This window comes from Typopeltis vanoorti, chromosome 20 (assembly GCF_054136105.1).
Source record: "Typopeltis vanoorti isolate ZY-2024b chromosome 20, IOZ_Tvanoo_1.0, whole genome shotgun sequence".
NCBI classification, from domain to species: Eukaryota; Metazoa; Arthropoda; class Arachnida; order Uropygi; family Thelyphonidae; genus Typopeltis; species Typopeltis vanoorti.
In genome coordinates this window covers 30,616,918-30,641,258 of record NC_143568.1, presented here as the reverse complement: position 1 = coordinate 30,641,258, position 24,341 = coordinate 30,616,918, and the positions used below count along the sequence as shown (strand labels likewise).

Below are 24,341 nucleotides of genomic sequence, written 5' to 3'. Positions count from 1 at the left end.
ATTAAGGTTTATCAAATGAAAGGGAGGAGTGCAGTGTACTGTCATCTACAAAACGGTGAATTGGGTTGGAAGTCAACCAAAGTAGGTCATTGATATATAGCAGGAAGAGGGTTGGTGAGAGGATGGAACCTTGTGGAACCCCGACATTAGTTGAATAATGAGGATAAGGAACCATCCACCATCACACAGTGTGTGTCCAGACAGACAGCTGGCAATCCAATACAGAAGTCCTGAGACAGACCAAATGATGGTAGTCTGCTTACTAAGCCTTTGTGCCAGAATCGGTCAAAAGCTTTGGAGATATCAAGCAACCACTTGAGATTTGCCAAAATCTCAAGTGGTTGCCATGGCATTTTTCCAGAGATGGGTGACATGTGAGCAGATCTCCTGTTGATTGGCAGCAACAGAATCCATACTTTCGGTCCTTTATTAGGTGGGTGCCTTCAAGGTAGTGCAGGAGTTGGGAATTGATGATTTTTTCCATTACTTTAGACAGGACTGAGGTAAGCAAGATAGGACAGTAGTTGGACGGCAGTGACTTGTCGCCCCTTCTTGGGAATGGGTTGAATATATGCCAATTTTCAGGTTGTGGGATAGATACTAGTGGATTATGAGAGTATAATACAAGCAACATAGGATAGGAGTCAGTTCTGGTGCACAAACTTTCAGGATAATTGGAGTAATGCCATCAGGGCCAGGAGATTTTTTTGTATCTAATTGGACAGTATTTTTCTGATATCTTTCTAGCAAAAGGATATAGGGGGCATTGTATTGTTGGGCATCTGGAATGGTTGGGGGGTCATTTATCATTGTCAGTTATGTGCATGCATTAGAAGCAAAATGTGAAGTTTGAAGATTGTCTTTTTTTCTGTGGGTGATGATGCAATAGAGCCATCTGGGAATGGTGTTAAAAAGCTTGGGCAGAAGTTATGGGCCAATTGCTTTGGTGAGAGACCAAAAGGGTCAGCTGCCATTTGGACAGGCTCTTAATTTCCTGCTTTTTGCTCTTTTGAACTCTGTTTTGGAAGCATTAATTTTTTTTTGCATCTATTTCGGGCTTCAGTATAAGTTCTAAAGAAAGATGGAGTTCTTGATTTGTGTGCCAGTTATGGTATTTTTGGATTTTCATTTGTACACCCTTGACACATCTTTTGAAGAACCAGAGTTTAGTTAGAGAATGGCAGTTCAGAGTAGTGTGGGGAATGTATGTTTCTATACCGATGAGGAATACTTTTGGTAAGTTCGGTACATATGTTTGGGTTGTGGAAGGCTGGAAGCAATAGTCCAACCATGAGAATGTGGCATAGAAGTTGCAGAGGCTGTCCCACTTGGCACTTATAATGTCAAACTACTTTTGTTTGGGAGTTGCATGGGGGAGGGGGGGGCCCTACTACTTTCACTGTGTATTTGAAAGAATCATTGATGAGGAAGAGATCTGGGGTGTTTGGGGAGTGGTTCGGGTTATCTGATAATCTGGTTGGTGTCTGAACAAGTTGTGTAAGGTTGTTAATGACAACAAATGTTTCAGCATCTCTACTTGCAAGATCTGTACCACTGGAGGAGGAAAGCCAGTTGGTGTTGTGGACATTAAAATCTCCTAAGATAATGATTTCGCTGTTGGGAAAGTGGAACTGGAGATAATCAATTTTTAAGGAGAGGAAATTAAAGAGCTCAGAACTCAACGTATGGCAATTTTGATTATGCCCAGAGATAGGCATCCTCTGGCCAGAAGTTTTAATATGGCCTGCAAAATTAATTGGTTTAATAGCATTTGCTTTATATACCAGATTATAGAGCCTTCAGCGTTTCATTTCAGCTTATTTAAGATTAATATGGAGGATATTTTATAATATCCTTTTATATCCAAATGTAAAAAAACTTTAAAAGTTTTGAAATTTACTAGGGAGCTTATGAGAATATAACTTTTGGCATTGGTAGTGCAAGCCAAAGCAACCATGTTTCTTTGGCATGCACTACCTAAAAGATATGGACTTTTCCGAGGAGCCTATATAAATCATGGCTTTTATTAGTACTGAGATTAAGTTTCACTGGGCTGACAGCTGTTTCAAACTGTTGGTTCTCATTAGAGATCAAGTAGAAATCTGAAAAGAAATGAATATACTATGTTCATTACCATAGTAATCCTTTGTCAGAAAGTTAAATTTATCATAAATGAACTAACAATAGGTCCATAATCATATAATAGGTTCAAAACTGCTGTTTAAACCAATGAAATCTAATCTAGGCTAATAAAAGTGTATAGACTCTCAAGCAGAGGCAGTGTTTTTTTAACTACAAGTCAACTTGTAGTTAAAAAAACAAGTCAATTTTGAAACTTAAGTTTTGAAATATACCTAAGGTCCATATGGCTATAAAATATGGATGTATTTATAATAATATCTTGGACATTAAGATATTAAACAAGCCAAAATAGAAATAAGTGGAGAGCAGCTTAATTTATGTGTAAGCTCACCTGTGATATTGATGTGATAAGCTTTCAACTTTTTACTCATTTAGTTGCTATTACCAAAAATATATATGCCGTGAATGAATTAAAAAATCAAAATGTGAATTTGGATACTTGCTAGTGTGTTTGGTCTTATATAGTATGCCATTACTAATTTTCTAAGTAGTAATAGTTAGATTTTATATATTAAATGGATTGTATCCCACATCGATTAAATGTAATTTGGTGTACATTATAGGTCGGACAAATGCAACTATTGAGGAGACGGATTGTGCATGAACTAAATACGTCTTGCAAATTTGACTCAAAACATTTAACAAATGCCTTGCAAAGCATGAATGAGTAAGTTTGCTTTATATATTTTATGTAAATCTCTTAAAGTTTTAATATATAAAATTGAAAATCAAATGAAAAAAAAAAAAGTCACACACACACACAGTAGATTCCAGTTAATTGGGGCATCGGTTAAAGGAAACAAATCAAAAATATAACCCAAAGTTGCTTCACTTATTTGGGCCACCTTCCTGCTTTATCGGGACAGTTCCTGTAGATGGCACCTGTGTAGTAAGTTGCACAGAGAGTGTTGCTGTCAGTCAGCACCAGGATACAGAGTAGGGAGGATGTATATTTTAACAGTGTTACAATTCTACTTACAATGACTGCTCGGCATCATACTTTTGATTAAAACAGTTGTTAATTTTTTAGTAAAAAGTGCACCAAACAATGTAGCAATTTAATTTTTTTTATATGACCCCTGTCAAAATGCCAAGGAAAGCCGACCACCCACATTGTTCGAAAATCCACATATAACTTTTATTATTATTATTATTATTACCCCAAGACCTCATGGAGTCAAAGACTCATCTGGGAGGTCCTTTTATCACACACAGCTCATCTACAAGGAGTTTGAGTACTTGTAGACATCACATTCTTAGGCAAGGCATTCCAATCATTCACAACTCTGCACGAAAAAACCTGCCTCTCACACCCTCTTTATACAGTTTCCAGGGATGACCTCTGGTTCTCCCCCTATCTCCTACTATTTTATGTAGAACTTCTCCAGCATTAATCCTATAACAACCCCTTACTAACTTGTAGGTCTCTATCATATCTTCCCTCTTCCTCCTGTCCACCAGACTCTGCAAATTACATCTTCTCAATCTTTCCTCATATTCGACATTCCAGAGGTCAGAAACTATCTTAGTCAGTTGCCTTTGGACCCTTTACAACATCTCTTCATCCTTCTGAAAACCAGGTGACCATTCTGGGCACAATAGTCCATGTGTGGCCTAATCAAAGCCTTATACAACGTAAAAGAATCTCTCTACTTCTACACGTCAGTGTCCTCTGCATCACTCCCAGAAGCCTTTGTGTTGTCTTCGCAATTTTGGCTATGTGTCCCCTAAATTTCAGATCCTTATCCACTATCACCCCCAGATCTCTTATTTCCTCCACCTTCAATAATATATCCTCACCAAGCATCAATTCTGCATCCCATCTTTGTTTTCCAAATTTTAAAACCTTACATTTTGCAACATTGAACTCACATCCCCATTTCCGTGCCCAATCACTCAATTTATTCAAGTCTTCTTGTAAGGCCACAACATCTTCACTACTCTTCATGGTTCGTCCCAACTTTGCATCATCTGCAAACAACTGAATATCTCCATCCAAATCTTCACCAATATCATTAATATACAAGTTAAACAGTAATGGCCCTAAAACAGACCTCTAAGGCACTCCACTAGTGACTTTCCTTTTCCTGGATATCGCTCCTCCATACACAACTTGTTGATACCTATCAGATAGCCAGTCTCCAATCCAATGCACTAGTCTAATATCCAACTCCATCTGCTCTTAAATGGATAAGAATCCTATTTTGTTATATAGCCAGTAAGTGAAACTCAAGATCGAGAACTATGATCTAAGAGTTTCAATGCCGAAAAACTATCGGCGAAGGCAATTCAAAGCAAAGGTGGAGCAAACTCCCTCACTATTCTTGATATTCTCTCATAATGTAAAACACAGCTCCTAGGAGATGTATTATTGTTTTACATTATGAGGAGAGGTCACTACCCATATAACAAAATAGGATTCTTATCCATTTAATAACTATTAAATTGCCAGAAAACTAGCCTTTTGGCTTTTAATTTTAATTACCATCTGCTCTAGTTTGACTGTCAACCTATCATGAGGTACTCTATCAAAAGTGTTAAATTTGTGTTTACTTTAAATGTGTTATCAAATCTTCAATTATATCTTGTCTTCTGTGCCTTTGTAAAAACTATAGTTATCTCGTTCAAACCTTTCTTCTTAACCTTTATTATACACCTGACTTATGGCCGCAAATAATAAAGCTCACGTGTGCAAAACTTGCAGAACAAAGAAATCGCCTCTGGCTGGAGCCAATCTCTTTGTCTGACCTACTGCCGTTTATTCTCAACTGAATTTGGAAAATTTATTTAGTTTCTAGCTGTGCCACCAAATTCGTGGGTAGGAGGTGAATCTCCCTCCAAAGAATAACACACAGTAAACCACACGGAACTTTTCTCTCTTAATTCTAAGTAAATCTATCAACTTAAATTTCCTGTTATGCCAGTTGTGACAATATCTAATTTTAAGGCTCACACAGATTTGAGTTTAATGAGTAGTACATTGGATTAGAAATCAGGCAAGTTATTTAAACAAGAAAACAATTTATTTAGCATCAATGAAATGTACAATGGGTCAATTTTAAGTACTAAGTAAATTAGCTTCTATGCTTCAAATCACAACCAATGACTACGTTTACAATTTAGTTCTTTATCATAATAAATTGTAATAAGACCACGTGTCTAAAATTTTCTCTTGTTAAACTTGTTACACTCAGATCAATTTTACATAACATTCTGCAGGTTTAGGCAATAGCTATAACATTAAATATACGATATGTTTCACCTTAAATTTTAGCCAGACCTTCTCTCACATATAACAAAATACTTCAGATATCAGCATAAGGCCTAAAGTCCTCAAGTATCACTATAAAATAAATCCCTTAATTAAATCTTCTTCACAATCTTCTTATTTCTAGCTAAACAAAGGAAAAATCTTACTTTGAACAGATGTCTGGCCTTTTCTGAATGATCCCTGAAATTATTTCCTTCTATTACCGTCCGACTTTAGTACTGCACTTAGATATCATCTCCGGGATTTCGAGAGATCTCCTCTTAATATCAGCGAACGTTTGGATCTTGGCGGCATGAAAACTCGACATCTAATTTCTTCTAAAACCGTTTCTCGGCATTTTCCATCTGGAACACAGGTCTCCAATGGCGATTACAAATTATCTCCCACGATGTTAGTAAAACTCCGCTGCCGTAGCATACATCGTAACTTCAGGTCGGAACCCCACATGACCTCGAAACATCTCACTGACCCGGGAACAGGATCAACTCGTACTTCAAGAAAAAGGCAAGACAAGACCCCGTTTCGACATAGCGAACTGCTATTTATATGGTCCCAATGATCTTCATTTTTGCTTATGTCATCGTCCACTGGGTACCATAATTTTCTGCACCCGACACCCACGTCTATCGGTGCAATTAAATGGGAGACCCCCGTGTAATATCGTGCTGCACGTGTACAGTAGCCTCAGGTCATGACTTAATCTTCTTAATCCTATCTGGAATTTTTTGTTCACTATGGCATACTTAGACACAATATAATCTCCTTTGTTCTTACACAAAACTATTGATAATACATTATTCATAATTCAAAAAAAAACATTATTTCTATTACAATTACACCAAGTTTATTCATTGATATACAAGTATTTTAGCAGGATTTAATATACTTGTAAAATCTGAATAAAAGGTATTATATTACTAAAATCCCTTTTATTCAAGATTTAACAAAAGCCTTTGCAAAATCCAAGTATATTACTGTGTATCCTTCTCCTCTGTCCAAGGAAGCAGTCACTTTATTGTAATAAGTAAATAGATTACTAAAACATGACCTTCCTTTAGCAAATCCATGCTGTTTATCAAAGATAATACCATTGTTGTCAACCCAACTCTGGATCGGATCCTAGTTCTCACAAGCTTCTCCAACAACTTAACCACAACACCTGACACACAGATAGGCCTATAGTTTGATGCTTGAGTTCGATCACCTCCTTTATGAAGTGGCACAATCTTTCCCTCCTTCCACTCCTTAGGAACTTGACCGAGTGCAAGACTCCCCAAAAAACTTAACTACTAATTTTGACTCCCCAAAAAACTTAACTACTAATAGCCTACTGTTGACGATAACATAAACAGTCGATTAGCACATACTTTGTATGGTATGTATGTATTATATACTATATTCTTACAATAAAGTAAGCTAGAGAAAAGAAAATGTTATTAAAGAAAATCATAAGGAAGAGAAAATACATTTACAGTACTGTACTGTATTTATTGATACCGTAAGTTTACGTTGTCTGTTTACAAGATGAATCGTATGTCTGCCAGTAACCTACATCAATATTGTCTTATAGTATACAAAATGCTGTAGATGTTATATGTAGTACTATCAAAAATGAAAAGATAACGTGAAAAAGAAATTATTCATATTTATTTACAAGTGTAACATTTCAAGCATTAATAATGCTGCAATATGATTGCTTTATGGTATCCTAGTGCAATCAATATGATTGATTCACAGTAGCCTAGCCTATACACTAATGAATGAATCGTTATAAAATTTTTATTTTATGCAGTTATGATTTAATGTTGCATCTTTACGTTTGTTTACATTTCTCTCAACTGCAAATGGCCAATACAATCTGTGTTTGTGTGCATAAGTTTTGATAAATCTTAACTTTTTATAATAGATCTAGGTATATATTATGCATTCATGACATACCTAACTTTTTCTTAATTTTTTTGAATATTTCTAGGCTGTGCGGTTTGTCTGCAAGTTTTTTAAATTGTCGCAAATCTCCAAAAAATTTTTCCAATATATTTATTTTAAAAAAAACGCATACAAGTGGAACTGCACAGTTCAAACCTGCATTCTTCAAGGATCAACTGTATATCCAGTACACACCCAAGGCTATGGGTTCAAATCTCATTATGGTCATGTATGTTTTGTGAATGTCTTCATGTAGTAGATGATTCTCAGCACCTGATGTGAAACTGCCTAAATAAAATTCTTTTTATTTAATAGAGGTTTGAAATGGCTTGAAAAAGTTCCTGTTTCAGTCACTAGAGCAGGATTTTTGAATTATCTAGCCCTTGGCTTATCCACAGTACTAAAGTGCCATTGCTTACAACTTTTTATTCTGACTCTCAGTCATAATGAAATATGACTGAGAGTCGGGGGGGGGTGGTAATATGCACATACTTGGGTGAATCTATATCCATTATTTTTTTAATTACAAGCTGTAAATGTTCTTTTTAAGTTATTCTAAGAAGCTATATATTAAGTTTATTGCTCAATTCTCATTCTCTCCTCATCTTCCTTGACTGACACTGTATGCGGCATCTGTTGTCTTCAGTGTCAGATATTTCAGCCTTGTTGCTTGGCACAAATTGTTAAATGGAATTTTTTCAGCTACATTAAATAAAAAAAATGCTTGTATAAAGTTATAAAGAGTTAAGAATGGTGTTTATTCAAGAAGATTTAAGTATACTGGTGATGTGAAGGATAGCAGTTTAACATAGTTAAATATAAGGCTTTGTGTTTTCATATTCAGAAGTTTAAGTGAGTATTATATTGATTTCCCTATACTATAAGAAATTATGGAGATTATGACAGCTTATCTGGCAGGGGATATTGAATTTAATTGGGAATTGAAGTTCAGGGTAGTAATGAAGAGGACACTAATGCTCCCATTAAAAATAGAATAGAACAAAAGATGTCCCACCTTCCATTCTTAATGGAAGTTTATTACTTTCACATAGTACCTCCATTGAATTTGAAGACTTGTCATGCGAAGAGACTTCCACATTTGTTAAATGTGTATTTTTAAACTAATTTGAAAATACACATTTATTTATTTTTGGGGGGTGAGCCAGGTTAGCAAATCTCAATATGAGATTTGCTAACCTGGCTTCAATTTCAGCAAAAAGATTCTTATAATTGATCCATGTATCATAATTAGATTCAAATATAGGCCTTTTCCAACAAAGGATTACATTTTAGTTTGATCAAACTGTATCATTCTTCTAACTATTGAATGCTGAACTTGTATTCATGTGTCAATTGGCATAGAGAATTTTTCAAAATAAAATTTATTTATTATTTTTGTTTATTAATATTGATTTATTATTGTTTTACCCTAAAAATAGAATTAATTATTTCCATTAAATGTTTATCATAAATCTATATTATAACTACAGAGACTCAAGGAAAAGTTTGGAATATCAGTTAGGAATCTTGAGAACTTGTAAACACTACTGTAACAGATTAAAGACAAAGTTCGAGAATAAGGACAGTGCCTTTAAGAAATTTTAAAATTCTGTTTTAAAAACCATTGAATAATGCTCAGAATATTCAGTCCAATCAAGTAATAGAAAAATGTATCCAACATGAACAGTAAAAGTGATTTTTCACATTCACCTTTTATTTATTTATTTATTTAAATTATCAATGGGAAAATGGTCATCATAGTCAGCAAAGGCTGCTAGAATTCCCATTTCAAAAGTATATGGATATTACATGAAAAATACCATAAAGTAAGCTCATTGTGGGGTCACTACTTTAGGTGAAGTTAGCTCTGAAAGTGAAGCTAGCTTTTCATCCTCGAAACTTAAGTTTGTTCAGAAGCAAAATATGCACCCTGGCTGAAGAACATGCAATTGATAAACATTTCAACTTGTCTTGACATAATCCTGCAACTACTACTGAATGAAGAGTGCTATAACAGCATCTGAAACCTAAAACTTGAAATAATCAGCACTCTTTCCAATAAATGACAGCTAATAGAGAAGAAAAGGAAATTAATTGTTTCTCCGCTTAAATAGTTATTATTATACAATTTTATTTACAGTATTTTTGAATATGCTTAAATTGCAAATTTAATAAAATGAAAGATTTAGATTCACTTCTTTGTCATTGTTTGTTTTTCTTTTAATTCTTCACTCACACTACCAACACTGTGAAAATAGTGAAATATGATATATACTCCCTTTTAAATGTTTGTGTTCACATAGTAGCAGTTCATGTCAACATTTTCTCCATTTATCAAATGAATGACTGTTTGCTTGATATATCAGGCAAGAATCCCCTCCCCATTTTTGGACTTTCTTAATCAAATACTAATAGTAATGCATTTGATCTGCAGAGCATTATTAGCTGCTATTGAAGCACATTACAAAGATCCAAGCAAACCATATCCAAAGGATGATAGTCCTCTTTTATATGAGCTAACAAATTACTTGGAATGGACTGGCATGACTAATCCACTAGCCAAGGTGAGATCGTTATTTTAATACTGATTATTTAACTCTGAGATATTTTTTGTTTTGCCTACAGTTACCTGCAAATCTCCATTGATTTTAGTTAGCTTATAGTCTATTCCTAATACTGGCTTTTTTTCCCCCATTTAATATGGGAAAGTACTACTAATGAATATTTTTTATAGAAAATTACTTGTAAAAAAAGCAAATTTTTGTTGATTTTACAGATTTATAGCACAACTCGACCATTGCCACATCTCTCTCTTTTCCTTTTCCTTTTCACAGTGTCACAACTTTCAAGGCTAACATATGTGAAGAGTGTAGGTGAGTAGGAGAAATATATATATATAACATTATGATAATAATTAGGCTCATATCTTTGATCCATTATGCCAAGTAACTAAGTTTCATAAACTTAATTGTTTTTTCTAGGATACTGCAGTTCATTCTATCTCCACAGTCTCCAGTCCAATTTTGTGTATTGGGGAGGGAGGGCATTCCAGGATGGAAAACCTGACCACCTCTTATATGGATGCAATATAATTTTTAATTTTTCAGCCAAACTCACCTTCAGTAGAAAAGCCCTTATAAAATGATCCTCAGATTCTAGATGCAATCCTGGTCATTCCAACCAAAGGTCGTGCTGGTTTTTCAAGGACACTATGAAAAACTCTCTCTCTCTGATATATATCAATGGCATATATAGAATGAGAACGTGGATTCCTTTCTCCTGTGTTTAGGCTTAAGTGCTGAGTAGTACTCATGTTAAAGATTTAATGGATAAAAAATTGCACATAAAAAGAATTAAATGTTTAATTCTTCCATTATTTCATCTCAATCACACAGACAGTGTTAGAGAGTACAAACTAAATTGTAACACACAAGCAATGCAAAATAAAATGTAACTACACGTACTGGTCACCGAATTAGAAGCTTTTATTTAATACCATGTTGGGCCTCCTTTAGCAACTGCCAAGACTGATCCTGTTCAATTCCCTGTGCATAATTTGGTGAGATATGGATCAAAACAGCCTTGATCAAATGCTTCAGTCAATTGTTGCATACAGGAAATTTGTCTCTACAATCCTACTCAGAGATGTGGTGATCTAATTCCTGACAGACTCTCTTAGGACTACAGTTATGCCTCTTAGATAAGCATTGTGGGTTATTTTTACACTGATTAAACACCCAGGAGATCTCGCTTTTTGAGAAACCAGTCAACCTTGCTGTTTTCAAAATCATTGCTCCAGCCAAGCATGCACAATAAGCCCTTTATTACTCTTATCGCCTGCAATTTCCTATCTGCTACTCCACCACATACAGGATGACTGCCATAACAACAAATGTTATAACAGTTTCTTCTTTCAAGATATAGGCTAAAACCCTGTTTTGGTATCTAAAGGACTGTACTTTCATTCTCTTTCTAGATCTTATATCTATTTTCCCTTTAGGTTTAAACTGTGTATTAATTCCTTTGGTAGCCTTCATTCTTCCATTTGCTGAAAATTACTGACTGAATTCTCGTAGATGCATTGCTACTCTAAAGAATATTCGTTCATTGTATCAAATCATCAGCTCTTACAAACTATTCTTGTTGATGCCATTACTTCATTATACTGAAAGTAAAGTGAACTATTCTGTAATGTCTTTCCATCAACCATCCCCTTATTCTTGTCACCAGCTTGATATCCATTCCCATTAATCCCAGTTTACATAAAGGTCTTCTATTAAGTATCTTGTCAGATTCTTTTGCTGAGTTCAGTAGCATCTCAGCTATCATTTTATTATAGAAGTCGAATGGCAAGATGCATGACCTTTCATTCCTTCACAAATCCATATGCCAATTCATCCATTCCTGAATTTGAGCTTTAACCAACATTTCCATTACCTTATTCACAACTTCAGAAATTCATCTGTGATTCGCTATCTCTCTCTTTGATATGCCATTTATTTACATCAGTAGCATATCCAACATGCAATATCCTGAGCTTTCTGTCCTTCAGTTCTGATATCTATTCCCATTATATCACATTTATTACCATCCACATGCAGATATTACAATTAACTGTGGTATCTGCATATCCATCCTGACAAAATTATCAGTCTTTTTTCCCCCTGTTCATCAACTTTCTTGCATCTTCATTCATAAAGTTATCTTTCAATAATCATTCTTACTTTTACTTGCTATGTAATGGAACTGTTTCGGATTACCTTTGGCCTTTTTTTTTTTGGCTAATTTCATTTCATAATCTAATTTTGCCTTCCTAACTCTGCCACTTTCTTCTGGATTGAATTCTGTACTCTACTGTCCATGTGCTTGCTCATGACATCTTTACTTATATATGCCTTCAACAACATTTTTTTATGTTGCTCCTGCTTAGTGATTTTCACATTGTTTAATGCTAACCTGATTTTTCCTCCTTACTCTGTGAACATAGCCAGATATTGCTTCCTTCAAGTTCCTTGACTATTTTCCATGTAGTGCACTTAAACTTCTTCTCTTGTTGAATGCTGTTCTGCTGTTCATCAAGAGAAGAAGTTTAAGTCAGTGTATTCTCAAAACAAACAGAAAAACAAAGTATCCTTGACTATATTCTTTTCCATCAACCAAGTCTTACTAATACCAATAATTTTTGACCAAGTCAGGTGGGTTGAACTAATCAATGCCGGATTCCCCCCCCCCAATGCTTCTGGCATTAGTAAACAAGCACTATAATACTTATATCCCTGCACCCAGGTCCACAGCACCCTTGCATCTTTAATGACCATCCATCCCATTTCAACAATTAACCTGCAATATTACATTTATCTCTTCTCTCTCCCCCTTCCCTACTCTTATCTCTGTTTACATAAAGTGCACCCCATCCCACCATTGGTTGTATCATCTCTTTTACTACCTTTCTGATCACTCTTGATTTCCTCGTATCAACTTTGTTGTCCTTCTACTCTAAATATATTCATTTTTTTGACTCATTCACAAACCATCATTCTTTTCAGATGTCTAATTTCAAATTAATTGAAATGCTGTTCATTCTGATGATGTGTGGATGAACAGCATTTGCAAACTTAAAGTAGTTTATCTCAAAGACCTAGGTTCCTGGCTTCTCTGACTCTTGGCTGACTTATAGTATTAGTTTTATATTGTAGAAGGTTTGCAGTATAAGTGAAAAAAAAAAAAACTCTTTCTTGTGAAAAAAATAGATAAAATGTAGAATTTTTTTATTTATAGATATCAGCCCCCACACATAACAGGTCTCATGATCTATGCCACACCTGTCATGTGAGAGCAAGAAGTTAGAAAGAAAAAAAGGAACAGGAAAGACTATTCCAAAAGATGCAGGGACTGAAGAAGGAGTTGGTTTGATAACTTTGAAGCTGGATTGTATATTACTGTTGACTAGCAACTGCTTGTGTTTGGACATAAATAGAGGAAAGTGGAAGAATGTCAATGGCACCAGTTCAGTGGAGCAGCATCCATGAAAGTGCTTTTGGAAAACACATAAATTAACAACAAAGCATCTGTAGGAAAGCAACTGGAGAAAGTCATTGAGAAGAGAGGTAATCAATTTAAGTTAATAGTTCTGAATACAATCAAACATCTGAGCACCTAGAATTCTAGGTGCACTGCCTTAAATGTGAGAACAGCATTTTAAGGTTGGGTAAATTTGAGATGAAGAGAAGTATTGTTTAGAATGAAAAAGAACACTAAGTGTTTTTGGGGGCTAAAGAGGCTGTGAACATATGTTTCTGCCAAGATCAAAAGTCAACCAAAGAAGAGAAAAACTGATCCTGGTTGGTGAGCAGATATTGTCCAAAATGAGGAAGAGTGAAGCCTGGTCTTTCTTTCAGGAAATGAGACAAGATTGCATTTTAATATTAAAACTAGGTTGTCTTCATGCCACTTGAGAATGGCAGGATCAATATTTAAGACATTGGTTGGAAAAGATGTTGGAAGTTTATTTTGCACTTGGTTAGACTATAATAAATTTAGTTTAATCCTTTATCCAAGTGTAAGCAAACAAAGTTTGTGACCGAAAATATCTTCAGCACTGGGGAAAGGTGGTACATCCGCAGGCAACTCGTAGCAAAGGTGGACCAAACTCTCATCTCTCCTTGTCTCAGTATCTCCCACAATGCAAAGCACATCTCCTTGCAGACATGTATGATGCTATGCATTAAGGGAAGGGCCACTTATCTAATTCTTTATCTAAATCTAATGAGCGCAATGCCAAATCACAACGTTGGAAATTTTTGTAGAAGTTTGATTGCAACACCTGATTTATTTCCTAACATTACACTAACTCCATCAGAACAAAATGCAATGAAATGATTTTTTATATATTGAAAATTTATTTATCACTAGGTTAGACTATAATAGATTTAGTTTAATCCTTTATCCCAGTGAGAGCAAACAAAGTTTGCACCTGAAAATATCTTCAGGACTAAATATATAGTGTTGTACTATCTTATCCAGTAAGTAGTGCAACACCAAGGCAACTCGTGGCAAAGGTGGAGCAAGCTACCAGGCAATTTCTAACCCAGTATCTCCCAAAATGCAAAACACATTTCCTATGTGGATATGTATACTGTTATGCATTAAAGGGATTGGCCATCTACCCAGACTAGTTTCGACCTTTTTTGAGGTCTCTTCAGTGGGAGCCAGGCCCAGAGCTGGAGATACCAGGCAGAAGCAGTAGCAAGTCATCTGTGCCTATGGAAGTTGCCAAAAGGTTTATCACCTTTTTTAAAAATTACTCTGGATTTAGAGAAAGATGTTGAAAATTTATTTATCACTAGGTTAGACTATAATAGATTTAGTTTAATCCTTTATCCCAGTGAGAGCAAACAAAGTTTGCGCCTGAAAATATCTTCAGGACTAAATATATAGTGTTGTACTATCTTATCCAGTAAGTAGTGCAACACCAAGGCAACTCGTGGCAAAGGTGGAGCAAGCTACCAGGCAATTTCTAACCCAGTATCTCCCAAAATGCAAAACACATTTCCTATGTGGATATGTATACTGTTATGCATTAAAGGGATTGGCCATCTACCCAGACTAGTTTCGACCTTTATTGAGGTCTCTTCAGTGGGAGCCAGGCCCAGAGCTGGAGATACCAGGCAGAAGCAGTAGCAAGTCATCTGTGCCTATTGGAGTTGCCAAAAGGTTTATCACCTTTTTTAAAAATTACTCTGGATTTAGAGAAATGGATTTAGAGTAGATGGCCAATCCCTTTAATGCATAACAGTATACATATCCACATAGGAAATGTGTTTTGCATTTTGGGAGATACTGGGTTAGAAATTGCCTGGTAGCTTGCTCCACCTTTGCCACGAGTTACCTTGGTGTTGCACTACTTACTGGATAAGATAGTACAACACTATATATTTAGTCCTGAAGATATTTTCAGGCGCAAACTTTGTTTGCTCTCACTGGGATAAAGGATTAAACTAAATCTATTATAGTCTAACCTAGTGATAAATAAATTTTCAACATCTTTCTCTAAATCCAGAGTAATTTTTAAAAAAGGTGATAAACCTTTTGGCAACTCCCATAGGCACAGATGACTTGCTACTGCTTCTGCCTGGTATCTCCAGCTCTGGGCCTGGCTTCCACTGAAGAGACCTCAATAAAGGTCGAAACTAGTCTGGGTAGATGGCCAATCCCTTTAATGCATAACAGTATACATATCCACATAGGAAATGTGTTTTGCATTTTGGGAGATACTGGGTTAGAAATTGCCTGGTAGCTTGCTCCACCTTTGCCACGAGTTGCACTACTTACTGGATAAGATAGTACAACACTATATATTTAGTCCTGAAGATATTTTCAGGCGCAAACTTTGTTTGCTCTCACTGGGATAAAGGATTAAACTAAATCTATTATAGATTTTTTATATAGTTATCAGAAAATCACTTTGAATTTAAAGTAGCAATTATAGTAGCATGTATACATTCCATGGTGGTATTTTCTAGTTCTACAAGATTATTAAACAAGAAGAACAAGGGGCTCATAATTTGAGAAAAATTTAACAAAGGGCTCGTGCGAGCCCCTTATATTATTAAACAAGAAGAACAAGGGGCTCATAATTTGAGAAAAATTTAACAAAGGGCTCGTGCGAGCCCCTTATAGCTCACCAATGGTTATATTACACACAGTAAGCTAGAGAAACAATGATTTCATCACCAGTTATTCTACTGTCATCACCTCTAGTGAAAAAAAAAAATACAAATTAATTATTTAGACATTACATCAAAGCTAAATTCTATTTAGGTAACATGAGAAAAACATTCTTTCTTATAGATAGTCTTCTTTCAGTAACGATGATGTTTTTTAACATTACAATTGTTATTTTAGATTTAGGATTCTGGATTACCTATAGTCCTGTTTATAGTTAACTCTTAGAGAGAAAGGTTGAATATAGACCACCATTATTGTTCAGATTGGGATGGTTGATAAGAATCTCACAGGCTTCCTTAAATTTGCGTTCATACCATGTTTTGGTGTGATGTAAACAACTGGTGCTTTTCCAGTCAATTCTATGTAAAGTGTTCAGGGCATGATCCGAAAGGCCAGCTTCACCATTGTTATTATATTTAATGTGTCATTTATGTTCCTTTTGTCTGATAGGAATTGTGCATCCTATTTCCCTTATATATGGTATATTACAGGTGCAATAAATACGGTATACTTCAGGGTGGGCCAGCGGAGGGAGTGGGTCTTTGGATGAGTTGAGTAAGCTTTTTAATTTTGCAGGAGGTTTAAAGGTGGCTTTGAAGTTGTATTCTTGTAGTATTCTGTTTATTTTATCTGATGTCCCTTTAATGTAAGGAATGGTTTATTGTAGTCTGGTTTATCTTTGTTTTTTATTGAGGTCTTGTAGAGAATTTTATTAATAGTGTTTTGGCTGTAACCATTTTTTAGAAAAGTGTTACTGATAACTTTAAATTCATCTTTCAGAGCTGTTCACTGGAGCAGATCTTCAAAGCCCTGTTTTTTAGAGTATTAATGACACCTAATTTTTGTGTTGGGTGATGGTAGGAGTTTGTGTGTATATATTGGCCAGTATGTGTCAGCTTCTGGTACACAGTGAAGGAAAGACTGCCAGAAGGAAGCCGTGTGACAAGTGTATCTAGAAACGGAAGTGTGTTCTATTTTTCAATAGTGAACCGTATGCATTTGTGTTGTTTGTTTATGTGGCTAAGGAAAGTGTCTAGTGTCTGGCATCCACGGGACCAGATTGCAAAAAGATCGTCAACGTATCTAAGCCAGACTTTGGGTTTTAAAGGAGGGGAACCTAGAGCATGTTGCTCAAAATGTTCTATATAAAAGTTAGCAATAGGGGGAGATAAAGGCGAGCCCATAGCTGTGCCTTCTTTTTGTAGGTAGAAAGAGTTGTGCCAAATAAAATAACCAGAATGTAATACATGCGCAAAGAGCGCCGTGATATCCGGAGGGAATTTGTTCTGTAAAAGAAGTATTGTGTCATTGATTGGGAGCATTCGTAAAGAGGGCAGAAACGTCAAACCTGACTAATAAATCATCTTTTTCTAATGTAATGTCTTTGATTATGTTTATGAAGTGTTGTGTGTTTCTCATATAGGAAGGGGAATGACCTACCAACTCCTTGAGTGTTGCCACTAATTTCTTGGCTAAGTGATAATTCGGGCTATCTATACCTTCAGCTATCGGCTGGAGTGGTGTGTTTTGTTTGTGTATTTTTGGTGGACCGTAAATTCTCAGGGAATGAGCGTAGTGCGGAAGTAGCTTTTTGATTGTGTCTTCGCCATGTAGTAATAGATTTAAGTAGTTTCTCTGTTTTCTTTTTTATTCTATTGGCTGGGTCCTAGTTAACATATTGGTATGTACTATTGTCGATTCCTTTTATATGTACTAGTAGATTCCTTTTTTTTCTAAATAAGTGGTTCAGTTTAGAATAACGCTTCTTTTATCGACTCTAGTTATTACAATGTTCAGATTTGATTTTAATGATTTCACCGCTGTTAATTTGTGTTTCATTAAGTTACTTGTTTTCTTATGATTTATATTTAAAATGTTGGTGGTTTCTAAACATATTTTATCTCCTATGTTATTTGGGATGAACCTTAAGCTTCTTTCAATATTACAAATAAAATCCAGTTTGTTCATCGATCTGGGTGCTATGACAAAATTTGGATTTTTGCTAAGTAGCGAGAGTTCATCTTTGTTTAAGGCGTGGTTGGATAGGTTTACTATGTTACTGTTACCTGTCAGCATTTGATGGCTCCCGTTGCTTCTGGTTGGTTGTTAGCATTCACTATGGAGAAATTCGAATATATCCGTTGGTTTTGTCGATCTTTTAGTCTATGAAATTTGGATATGAGATTTTCTTTCTTAGTTTGAAGGACATGGTTTGCCATGTTGTCCATAATATTTTCGAGGATAATCCGAATATCTGTGTTTAAGTAACTTGAAAGTTCAGATTTTTCATTTTTTATCTGGTTTTGAGTAGCGGCCAAGTTTCTTCTCGTAGCCTGGATCTGTTCTCTGAGTAATGCTTTCTCCATGCGGTGGTATATTCGTTGCACCTTTGTTGAGATAAATTTTCTCTTTAGTTTGATGCAATTCGGAATGATATTGCTGTCCCTATGATATGATATTATCCCCCCCCCCCATTGCTAACTTTTATATGGAACATTTTGAGCAACATGCTCTAGATTCCTCTCCTTTAAAAACCAAAGTCTGGCTTAGATACGTTGATGATGTTTTTGCAATCTGGTCCCATGGCTGCCAGACACTAGACACTTTCCTTAGCCACATAAACAAACAACATAAACGCATACAGTTCACAATTGAGATTGAAAAACAGAACACACTTCTGTTTCTAGATACACTTGTCACACATTTTCCTTCTGGCAGTCTTTCCTTCACTGTGTACCGGAAGCCGACACATACTGGCCAATATATACACGTAAACTCCTACCAATCACCCAGCACAAAAACTAGGTGTCATTAATACTCTAAAAAAACAGGGCTTTGAAGATGACAAATTTGAAGTTATCAGCAATACTTTTCTAAAAAAATGGTTACAGCCAAAACACTATTAACAAAATTCTCTACAAGACCTCAATAAAAAACAAAGATAAACCAGACTACATTAAAACTATAACCATTCCTTACAGGGACATCAGATAAAATAAACAGAATACTATAAAAATACAACCTCAAAGCCACCTTTAAACCTCCTGCAAAATTAAAAAGTTGACTCAACTCATCCAAAGACCCAACCCACTCTCTCTGCTGGCCCACCCTGGAGTATACCGTATTTATTGCACCATATATAGGGGAAATAGGATGCACAATTCCTATCAGACAAAAGGAACATAAATGACACATTAAATATAATAACTATGGTGAAGCTGGCTTTTCGGATCATGCCCTGAACACTTTATACAGAATTGACTGGAAAAGCACCAGTTGTTTACATCACACCAAAACATGGTATGAACACAAATTTAAAGAAGCCTGTGCGATTCTTATCAACCACCCGAATCTGAACAATAATGATGGTCTAAAAATCCCAAGCATATGGAAGGCACATATTCAACTTTTCTCTCTAAGAGTTAACTATAAACAGGACTGTAGGTAATCCAGAATCCTAAATCTATAATAAAAATTGTAATATTAAAAATAGGACATCATTGTTACTGAAAGAAGACTATCTATAAGAAAGAATGTTTTTCTCATGTTACCTAAATATAATTTAGCTTTGATGTAGTTTCTAAATAATTAATTTGTAATTTTTTTTTTTTTCACTAGAGGTCGTGCCAGCAGAATAACCGGTGATCAAATCATTGTTTCTCTAGCTTACTGTGTGAAATGTAACTCAGCTTGTCCTTGCATATTTGTATGTACTCCAGATGATGATCTTAATATGAAGATCGAAACGTCTGGAAATTAAAAGAGTTATTTATAACACCGTTGTAAAGTCCATAATTTCTAAAATGAATGCTGATCACCATGCAGCACTAAAAGAAAAGATTCTAGCATAAGAATTTTCATGCAGACATAGTAGACCTATTCAAATTTACAATTGCATCTGGTTATTTCACATCGGAGGATCAACTATACCAGCAAGTGGAAGGGACTGTGATCGGTTCACCACTAATTCCTAACCTAGCAAACTTTTATTTGGAACATATAAAAGAAAGTATCTTTGCTCTTGCCCCAGAACTATCAGTTTGTTACAATACAGTTTACATCTCTGAATTGATTTCACATTGGAAGATGAGTCAAGAGGAATATCCTTTTTTGGACATACATATGGAAATAGAGGTGGAACTCAGATCACTTTCTACTTCTGTCCACCAAAAGTCAACCTTTACAGGATGCCATGTTCAATAATACAGGGTGTTTCAAAAAGAATGTCCCGATTTGAAAATTGTATATCTCTGCAACCACAAATGTGACTTGTACCATGTGAATGGCCTTGGCCCAGAGTTTGATATGACGATCGCTAGATGCCATTATTAGCACCCAAATAGCTGCTATGCTTAGTTAATGAGAAGGTGGTGTCTTGTCAACAGAAGGGGTTTTGTGTTCTCGAATTTAGCAAGACTGAGTCCGTGATTACGGTGCAGCGTGTATTTAGACAACGTTACGGAATTGATCCACCACTGGACAAAAACATTCGTCATTGGTATCGACAATTTCAAGAAACAGGGTGTTTATGTAAGGGAAAGAGTCCTGGGCAACCACGCACCTCAGAGGAATTCAAGAGGCTTTTCAGCAAAGCCCACTCAAGTCCACTCGTCGTGCTAGACGAGAACTTACCATCCCTCATGTGACTGTTTGCCGTGTGTTACAACGACGTTTGCTTATGAAGCCATACAGATTGCAGCTGGTGCAAGCTCTTTGTGTAGGTGACAAAAAAAAAAAAAAAAACAGATTTTTGTGCTAATCTGTTAGAGGACATGGAGGATGTCCTCTAACACCTTCCTACAAAGGTTGATTTTTAGTGGTGAAGCAACCTTTCATCTAAGTGGTAAAGTTTTGAGCCACAATATTTGTATATGGGGACTTGAGAATCCACATGAAATTTTACAACATGAATGTGAATCACCAAAACTTAATGTTTTTTGCACGGTTTCTGTTAGAAAGGTTTATGGCCCTTTCTTTTTTGAGGAAAACACTGTTACGGGAAACTCCTATCTTAAAATGCTGCAGGACTGGCTACTTCCACAGCTGAATGAAGAATCTGAATTACATTTTTCAGCAAGATGGAGCACCACCACATTGGAACCTCCAAGTTCGTTGGTTTCTAAACGAAACATTGCCTCAGCGTGGGATTGGACGCACGGGACCCCATGACTTGGCACTACACTCTTGGCCTCCAAGATCTCCAGACATCACACCTTGTGACTTCTTTTTATGGGGATAAGTAAAAGACTGTGTTTATGTTCCTCCATTACCCGCTGACTTGGATGAGCTCAGAACCAGAATCACGGCTGTAGTAAATTCTGTGACAGAAGACACTCTCAGACGTGTTTGAGATGAGTTCAGCTATCGGCTCGATGTTGTCCGTGCAGCAGGTGGAGGGCACATTGAGCATTTGTAATTGTGGTGAGTGAAACTTTAGGCCTTACTTCATACTGGTAATTTATTTTGTAACTGTACCACATTTTCATTATTAAATATAATTATTTGAAATCGGGTCATTCTTTTTGAAAAATCCTGTACATCAGCTCACCATCTATCACAAAACCCAGAGTGCACAAAATTTGTTCGTCTGAGGAATCACTCAAAAACATGAATTGGAAGCCATCAAACAAACAGTTTTACTAAATGGACAATACAAGAAATAATTAAGACCACTCCCAGACAATATCCAAGAGAAGGAACTCCCATACTTGACATCAAAGGCATCTCTAAATGAGTGACAAAGATAATGAAAAATACAAATTCATTGCCATCTTAACCCATCAACCAAATTCACAATCTGTTATCCTCCAAAGTACAAATTTTTGCCAGGTGATGCTACTTGGTATATACTAAGTATCATATTCATGCAAACAGTCTACTACAGACAAACAGGAAGGTTAATAAACTTATTTCTGAACATCAGGACCACGTTTGGCTTATCAAACTGCACAAATCTGGCCTGACACAACATGGAATTGACAATGCAAACCACAGGATCCAGTAGGAAAACAAACTATTACACAGATCTGTGTACAAATATGAATGTGATTCAAAGAGTTCTGAAGCCCTACTTCATTGACCAAACCTTAATTATAATGACTGGCTTACCATCCCTGAAATTTGGGGAAATGTTATCCTCAACTGCATTAAATAGGTTGTATTGTAATTAATTTATTTTAATTATTTTCAGTCCAATAGTTTTTACCATAAGCATGCAACTGCATAAGAGTGATTTCTAATTTAATGCATGTGCTCTACTGTTCTTTTGTACAAATTCCTTAGATTATGGTATTGAGTGACTATACATCTAGCCAAACTGAAACAATCCAGGTGGTGTGGTTCAAGGTCCTTCAGTGCTACTCTCATAGACTAATAATGTTTGGACTACTTAAAAGCACATTAAAAGGGCACTATGCCAGTGATCAGGTGCCAAAGGAGAAGGTGGTAATGAAAAGCTTACTCCCCAGCTCATTTTTCTTTTGTTGTCATGCATTTTGTAGCATTGCTTTACAAGTGTGCCACTGGAATTCAACTATTGGATAAATAGCAGCACTGAAACTTAATCTCATATACATTAATATAATAACCTTCTATGCTTACCTGGGACAAAAGATCACAGTAGAGGGAGACTGTGAAGAAGGAATTGTATGTAGAGTTCAGATTGGTTGGATAGTCTTTAGAAAGCACGATGAAGCACTCAAATGAAGTCTAACACAGTATTTTTTGTTACTATTTTCTGTCAATAACTTTCTTATTTGTTAGATTTGTGATTTGGTCAATTGTCATCTTTATATCTTCTAAAGATGCACTCCTAGGTGCATCATCCCACCTGCATCTCTCTCTCTCCATTTTTTTCTTCCAGCACCAAGAAAACTTGACCCAAGTCTATTTAAAACCAGGGAAGGGAACTGTGTTGAGAAATTATCCATTTGTACCTTTTCTGTTGTTCTATTGTTATTATGCTAATTTCACTAAACACGTTGCAGATATTTTCTTACTTTATAACTTGTGTAGAATACAATGAAAAATCAAATTATTTTTCAAATGCTTCACTGACTTTTGTGATTCAGTTTTCTGATTTACAAATTGAAAGGATTAAAAAAAAAAAAGAGTAAGAATTTGCCGACCTAGTTGGCCGAGTGGTTAGCATATCTGCTCACCTGCTAAAAGGCTGTGGGTTCGAATCCTGCCATGGGAATGGATGTTTGTGATTGTCTGTGGAAATACTAGTGGTGGTGGGCAGTAGATGGCATTCATGTAGATGATGCTGTTCGCTGTAGTTGGTGAAGACAGAAAGTTGTAGAGCAGGTGTCCTCCTTCGATGAATCTTTGGACTCTTGGAGGTGTGATGTAATAATAATAACTAATTGTTTTTATAAATCTACATCTGTCTTGATCAAAGTCTGATAACTTTATCAGTTAGTTATAAGAAATAAAGCAATTTACAATAGTTAAAATAATATAAAAAAACAGACCTCTTGAGTTATGCATTTCATTATTGCCACTGTTTGTTGCAACAGCTTTCTTATTATTTAATCTTGCAGGTGGTCTTGTGAGCAAGAAGGGAACTGAACCAATTGATGGCTTGCCTTTTGTAGTTGGTACTCTAACTTTACTGCGACAGTTTCACCAAGATTATACAGGAAATTTCTTAGCTTTTATTGGACAGTATGTTTGTTCTATAGTGGAAAGTTCAATTGGGTAAGTTACAAAGAAATGACTCATCAGGGAAAAACAAATCAGTGGCTTTGATTTATCTATTCTTGATGAATCTGGAAAGATTCATCAAGAATAGATCTATGGCTACCATTTTTGCATTTGAAGTTATAGTGAAGTGCTGAACTGAACATTAATATTTAATTTTTCATTCTTTAAATCAAGAATGGTGAGCATTGCTTCACAAGTGTACCACTGGAATCCAGCTATTGGATAAATAGCAGCACTGAAACTTAATCTCATAAGCATTGATATAATAACCTCCTATGCTTACCTGGGACAAAAGATCATAGTAGAGGGCGACTGTGAAGAAGAAGAAATTATATGTAGAGTTCAGATTGGTTGGATAGTCTTTAGACTATCCAACCAATCTGAACCAAATCACCGTGAAGCACTCAAAGGAAAATCTAACACAGTATTTTTTGCATTTTTTGTTACAATTTTCTGTCAACAACTTTCTACCAAACTACTTTCTTATTTGTTAGGTCTGTGATTTGATCATTTGTCACCTTTATATTTTATAAGGAAGCACTTCTAGATGCATCATCCTGCCTGCATC

At 35.7% G+C, this 24,341-nt stretch overlaps 1 protein-coding gene across 1 annotated transcript in view; it reads left to right on the top strand.

Moving 5' to 3' along the window:
• Positions 1-24,341, top strand: part of Strump (WASH complex subunit strump) — a 292,034-nt gene that overhangs the window by 251,391 nt on the left and 16,302 nt on the right. The window contains exons 23-26 of the mRNA XM_090410831.1: positions 2,706-2,809; positions 9,774-9,903; positions 10,116-10,212; positions 23,611-23,767. Coding sequence (XP_090266957.1) covers positions 2,706-2,809; positions 9,774-9,903; positions 10,116-10,212; positions 23,611-23,767 — 488 coding nt within the window. The remainder of the gene's footprint in view (positions 1-2,705; positions 2,810-9,773; positions 9,904-10,115; positions 10,213-23,610; positions 23,768-24,341) is intronic.